This window comes from Danio aesculapii, chromosome 16 (genome assembly GCF_903798145.1).
Source record: "Danio aesculapii chromosome 16, fDanAes4.1, whole genome shotgun sequence".
Taxonomy (NCBI): domain Eukaryota; kingdom Metazoa; phylum Chordata; class Actinopteri; order Cypriniformes; family Danionidae; genus Danio; species Danio aesculapii.
The window spans coordinates 6,047,547-6,054,460 of record NC_079450.1 but is presented as its reverse complement, the minus strand read 5'-3'; the positions used below and the strand labels follow the sequence as shown (position 1 = coordinate 6,054,460).

General features: G+C 29.3%; 1 protein-coding gene across 2 annotated transcripts; it reads left to right on the top strand.

Annotated features, from left to right (window-relative positions):
• Positions 1–410: 410 nt before the first annotated feature.
• On the top strand, positions 411–3,411 carry hamp (hepcidin antimicrobial peptide). Of its 2 annotated transcripts, none has more exons than XM_056475891.1 (3): positions 411–659; positions 1,027–1,113; positions 3,126–3,411. In XM_056475891.1, exons 1-3 carry the CDS (start codon positions 573–575, stop codon positions 3,222–3,224), a joined length of 273 nt encoding a protein of 90 aa, XP_056331866.1. In that variant the 5' UTR covers positions 411–572; the 3' UTR covers positions 3,225–3,411. The 2 variants fall into 2 exon arrangements, with proteins under 2 accessions (XP_056331866.1, XP_056331865.1); XM_056475890.1 differs by having other exon boundaries at positions 1,024–1,113.
• The last annotated feature ends 3,503 nt before the right edge of the window (positions 3,412–6,914 follow it).

Here is a 6,914-nt window from a genome sequence, read left to right as displayed (position 1 = left end):
AATTCACTAAAGCGCATGTGTTTGGACTATGGGGGAAATTAAAGCAAAACACAGGGAGAACATGCAAACTCCACACAGAAATGCCAACTGACCCAGTCAGGGCTCAAACCAGTGACCTTCATGCTGTGAGGCATAGATCTCCACTTCAACAGCTATGAGTGAATATTTATGGCTCAACACAGGTCTGTAAAAATATGCATTGTAATTGAACTCTGCAGAAACAAATTATTTAAGAGTGACAAAAAAACTCTTAAAACTCTTAAAATCGACTGCCTGTGCTTTTAACTTATTTTTTCTCAAGTTTAGAAGAGATAAACTAGCAAATAAATTCAATTGCCTTTAATTTTTTTGCTGGTTCCGTCATTCAATGTGATTTTTTTCTTTCTGTCACTCTGCTGCAATGGAGAGTTTCCAGCATTGAGCAACATCTGACTGGAAGAGCTGAAGCGTCATGCGGGTCAAAGGACAGACTGAGCTCACTATAAATATCAGAGCAGAGCAGAAGAAAAGTAGATCCACAAGAAGAAAAAGATCATCATCATCATCATCATCCTCATCCTCCACAACTGAAGATGAAGCTGTCAAACGTGTTTCTGGCTGCTGTCGTCATCCTGACCTGTGTTTGTGTCTTCCAGATCACAGCCGTTCCCTTCATACAGGTCAGATTCTACATTTTATAATCAGATTCATGAACTTTTATTCGTAAAGGCCAATAAAATGTACCCAAAAGGTCAAAATGTACTGGTATTGCTGTAATTATGGGGACATATAGACAAACACATTCACACACATGGGAAATTGCATGTTTTTTAGTGAAATAGTTAGTATTTTAGAAAAAAAAAGTAGATAAATTATGAAAAAAGACAGAATATACAGTAACAAGAACGCATAATAATATTAATGTAATCTACTCGTTATTATTAGTTTTTTTCAATATGGGTTCTGCATGCTTCCTACTGAATGGTACCGACATGACCAGATAAAACTTTGGTTTAATTGTGTTGTGTGTGTTTGACTGATCAGCAGGTGCAGGAGGAGCATCATGTGGAGAGTGAGGAACTGCAGGAGAACCAACATCTGACTGAATCTGAGCACAGACTAACAGACCCTCTGGTATGAAGATCTAACACTTAATAGTAGAAGATCTTGACTTATTAGTAACAGGGATAGGATTTTGACTTAGTAGTAATAGGAAGTTTTTATTAGTGATAGTTGTTATAGGTTTGCATTGATTATTATTAATAATACAGACACAATTTTAAAATACAACTAAAAAACGTATAGTGTAAAATATATATATATATATATATATATATATATATATATATATATATATATATATATATATATATATATATATATATATATATATACTATACTATACTATACTATATATACTATACTATACTATACTATACTATATGATACTATATATATACTGTATATACTATACTATATATATATATATATATATGTATATATATATATATATATATATATATATATATACTATACTATATATACTATACTATACTATATATATATATATATATACTATACTATATATATATATAGTATATATACTATATATACTATACTATATATATATATATATATAGTATATATACTATATATACTATACTATACTATATATATATATATATATAGTATATACGGTGCTCTGCAAATATAAGTACACCCATATCTTTTAAATTCATGTTTTAAATAGGAAGCTATACAGTATTAAATTAGTCAGTACTGAAGCCAAATCTGGAGCTAATCTAACACAATAACTTACGATAACGCTCCAAAAACTTATTATTTGAAGATCTTGACTTATTAGTAACAGGGATAGGATTTTGACTTAGTAGTGATAGGAAGTTTTTATTAGTGATAGTTGTTATAGGTTTGTATTGATTATTATTAATAATACAGACACAATTTTAAAATACAACTAAAAAAACTTATAGTTTATATATATATTTATATATAGTTTATATATATCAGCATATATAAGTACACCCATATCTTTTAAATTCTTGTTTTTAGTAGGAAGCTATACAATATTAAATTAGTCAGTACTGAAGCCAGATCTGGAGCTTATCTAACAAAATAACTTACGATAACACTCCAAAAACTAGTAAAGCCAAATTTATAAAAAATATTAAATACAAATTGCAAAAACCAAGAGAAGCTTTTGAAACTTGTTGAAATTTTGTAGGTTGTAGTTTTTTTATTTTTATATTAAGCTTGAATTTAATTGTTTTATCTTTCGATTTCTCAATATTTTTGGTGACTAAAATATTATTTTAATAAATATATTTGTTTAATAAATCTGTTTTGTTTAAATGCACTAAAATACATTGCCTATATTCACTGAGAAATGGATGCAAATGTTCATTTTCAAAATGGGATGTGCTCAATTATGCTGAGCACCGTATAACCTACTGTTAATAATAATATAAACTAATAAAAACTTAAAATTGATGTTTAATCAAAATTAATTTATATTTATTTTATTATTTTATTAAATAAATTACTTGGTTAAAAATTATTTTATATGTGGATAAAAATGATTATTATTATTTAGCATTTTAAGTGGTTGGTCTTTAAGTAAAATGTAATGTTTCATCAAAATTATTATTATATTTGTAAATAAAATTTTCTTTCTTGTAAATATGAAGAAATATATTAGCATTTTTATTTGAATGTTCATTAACAGGAATTATTTGTTTATTATTACAATTAAAATATTTATAAATGGTTAAAATAACATTTTATATAATAAATATTATTATAAAATGCAATAAAAGGTTATTAATATAAATAATGAAGAGATTTAATTAATACAAATTGCTTATTTAATTGTACATTTTTATTGTTTATTATATTGCTATTGAATTTAGGTTTTTGGCCATTATATAAAATGTAATATGCATGTATACACTAGAAAAATCAAAAAATCTATACAAATTAAAATAAGAAATTAAAATTAAGAATTAATATGATTAATTAAAGTATTACAAACTGTAAATATGAATTAATTCACTTATTATTACACAGTTTTAATAATACATCTTGTATAATTAATCTGAATATATTTCTTTCTTTTTTTATCCTCATAGGTTTTGTTCAGGACCAAGCGCCAAAGTCATCTTTCCCTGTGCAGATTCTGCTGCAACTGCTGTCGTAACAAAGGCTGCGGATACTGCTGCAAATTCTGAGAATTTCTTTAAAAAGACTTAACTTATTTTACCCTTTTTATCTTGAGAAATCCCTGCTGAAATGATTTCCATGCTGTTTAAAAAAGAAAACGGGTATAAATGCAGGCTGCGTCTCCATGCTTTTCTGCTTTATAAAAGTTGCAGCTAATCAAATTTACCAAAAATATTTAAGTGAATGCTTTTATAATGTCCTATATTTTATACATGTGTATATATTTTAACCTGTGTACATAGACATGTTCATTTAGTGTAATGCAAAACGTATTTGTACATATTTGTAATAAAATAAAAGTTGAACTCATCTGTTTTTGCGGTCATTCATTGGTGAAACTCTAGGGGGCGCTCAATGCTCAAACACACATTAATAGCCTGTATTTCGGCACTCTAGAGACCGTTCCAAACCCCACAGAAGCCTCGAGTCTGTTACAAAACATACTGTGGTGCTGCCTAGGGCCTACATAGGGAGCATCGTCATTAATATAGGCTATCTCCGTCTTATTATTTCCAATAGTTTGACTTGAACAAGCAGCTGAAAAAACAGTATGATAGGCTGCTTTAATTAGCACAGATCGTACAGGGAAGTTTTTTATACTTTTTTTTTTTAATTAAATGACTTAAAAATGGATTATTATTGCTGCTATACCTACTATAACACAATATGGTAAAAACACTATAGTTACTTGCAGGAATTATGGCCCAGATTTGGCATAAAGCTGTCACAGCAGGCATTCATCCGGTTCTGGCATACAGCATGTGGGCCCAGGTTTGGCAGTGGTGGCACCTTCTTTAAGGTGGCATGCGACACATGGTAATAGTATCTGGATGCAGCCTTTATGATGCAAACTGAGATTGCATCACACAGCGATGCAATGTCAGAAACAATGCACTCAAATGAAGCTACTGACGTCACTGTGAGGGGTAGGGTTCGGGGTGGGGTTAGGTGAGTACATTAAAAAGCATTGTATACAGCTCAGATTGCACTGCACCGAGTCTGCATCCAGACCCCTCTCAGACATGGGCCAGATAGTATTTGGCCCAGATGTTAAAAATAGAAGTTTGGCCTATCTTAACCCACTTTTAAAATGCATTTAAATAATTTTTTGAGTAAAGAAATATTTTAATGCACAAGGTCATTTTCATCTTCCTGTTCGCATCTTCTAATGCCTTCATTTGAATCCAGGAAACAAGATTTATTAATCTATTGTTTCCTGTATGTTGCAAAATAACTCAACATTACATCTAGTTTAACCACATTATTATTTTGCAGATTATATTATTCTTAACCATTACTAATCATTACCACTATTAACACGCTTAAAGCGCAATGCTTCATGGGTTTATCAATTTCATTGCAGTCGTGACACACCAAATATGGCTTCCAGACAATTGCCAAACATGGGCCATTGTTGGCCCTGTTTAGGTCGAGTTATGGGTTATTAACTTGGCTAAGACTAGGCCCAGATATAGTCCATGTTGGGCCCGTATATGGAACCCAGACTTGCTCTAGTCATGTAGCGTAATTCACTGTGACATGTTGGCCAAGCAAAAGCTTATTGTGTGGGCCAGATCTGGGCCAAAGAAATTTTGCTATGTGGGTATTTATGATAAGTCATACCGTATTTTTTTTTTAACCATAGACTACTATAGTAAAGTACTTGATGTAAATTATATAGATTCTGAGGTAATAATTGTGGACTAATCTAAAAAAATACCCATACTTTAGGGTACTTTATTACTGATTGTATTTTTAGTAATATTTTTATAATAAACTGACTATGAAATGAATTATTATTGCTACCCATATGAAAAAATACTATAGTAATTTATATAGTAGTAAATACTAGTGTTTTTGAATCATATTATAGTAAAGTACTTATTAAATTATAATATAATTATATATAATATATAGTTTCTGTGGTAATAATGATACTATAGTACAAATTATTAGTACAAATTGAATTAGTAAATACTAGTGTTTTTTTATAATCGTATCACCAGTGTAACCATATTATAGTACACTGAATTGAATCCTATAGTTTCTGTGGTAATAATAATATTAATAATAATCCTAGTAATATAAACAAATTACCCAATACGGGTACTTTAGCACAGATCATATATGGAAGATTTTTTATTATCATTTTTATGACTATAAAATGAACTGTTATTGCTGCTACCCACATTAAAATAAACACTGTAGAATTTTGTGATAAGTACTGGTGTTTTTTAACCATATTATAGTAAAGTACTTATTAAATATAGTTTCTGTGGTAATAATAATACTATAATACAAATTACTCAATACTATAACAAGTTTTATACAACTAGGTATATTATACTACAATACACCACAGTTTACTGTTGTAAAAACTAGACCCTACTATAGTATTTTTTTTTACTGTTTATCAGTTCACTATAATTAATACAACACAATGTTGCAGCATTCATGAACAAAGAGATGTAAATGCTATAATATAAGCATATAATACACTTTACACTTTCTAAAAAGCATAGTCTTTACTATAGGTAACTATAAAACGTGAGTAACTTCATCTGAACATGTTGCAGTACATTATGGGATTTTGTTTGGTATGTGGAAGTAGCATATTGGAATAAGTAAAAAAAAATTGTCTTGTTTTTTCTTTATAGTTTTTTTTGATTCATTTATGTAATGATCTTTATTGCATTTAAATAATACGATTTTATAAGCTGTCCCATATATTTATGTCTACCATAGTCATATAATATAATATAATATAATAATATAATATATATATATATCCCAATGGCTCTTTAAATAAATGCATTTGTAATTTTTTTGTTATTATTTCTCTATATACTGTATTATTGCTTATATATATATATATATATATATATATATATATATATATATATATATATATATATATATATATATATATATATATATATATATATATATATACAGTAAAACAGTCACTCACTTATTTTTATTTATTTAATATTTAGCAATATAAATTAAATTAAAAAATTATATGAATTAATATTGCTTCTAATTAATTTCCCTGAGAAATTATGCATGGACATTGTCATTTTTAAGTATATTTTTTTGTTTTATACAGCATTTTAGGACCTTGGGCACCTTATAAAATACTCCCTACACAGGCATCTCACTAACACAATGTGCGACCAGCTACATAAAGTTTCATTAAGCTGCTGGTATGCGTCTGAATACCCTCTTGAGACTCAACAGCTTTTTCATCATATATTTTATAATTCATACTGAACTCTCGTTGGCGTTCCTCAATATTCTTGAGATTCCTAAGCAGAATGGATGAAGACTTTAATCAAGGCAAACCACCAACGCAAACATACCGCCTGGCTCTCCGTTATGTCGATTGCAGGCAGCACCTGGACTCGTTAGTTTTAATTAGTACAAAGCAATGCTGGCACTCGCTCTTATTCCTTCTCTGTCCGCCTGTCCACCCTGTGGCGGATATAGATGGAGAGATTTGTTTTATTATTTTTAAGATTTTTGAATCAAATGGCTTATTATACCCTCGTAGTGCACTATTTGAGGGAGCAGGGGTGTCAGAAACCATAGTGTACACTCAAGTGAACTCAATCAATCATACAATGCACCACAATAACGAGTGTACAACCCATGTTCGCTCAACCGCTAGAAAATCATCCAAGTGGGTGGTGCACACT

What these genes read in the sequence shown, in the direction of transcription:
- hamp (XM_056475890.1), top strand. Translation starts at nt 573, where the DNA reads ATGAAGCTGTCAAACGTGTTTCTGGCTGCTGTCGTCATCCTGACCTGT. An exon ending in CAGCCGTTCCCTTCATACAG is followed by an intron (nt 660 to 1,023) that starts GTCAGATTCTAC and finishes TTGACTGATCAG; the next exon opens with CAGGTGCAGGAGGAGCATCA. An exon ending in ACAGACTAACAGACCCTCTG is followed by an intron (nt 1,114 to 3,125) that starts GTATGAAGATCT and finishes TTATCCTCATAG; the next exon opens with GTTTTGTTCAGGACCAAGCG.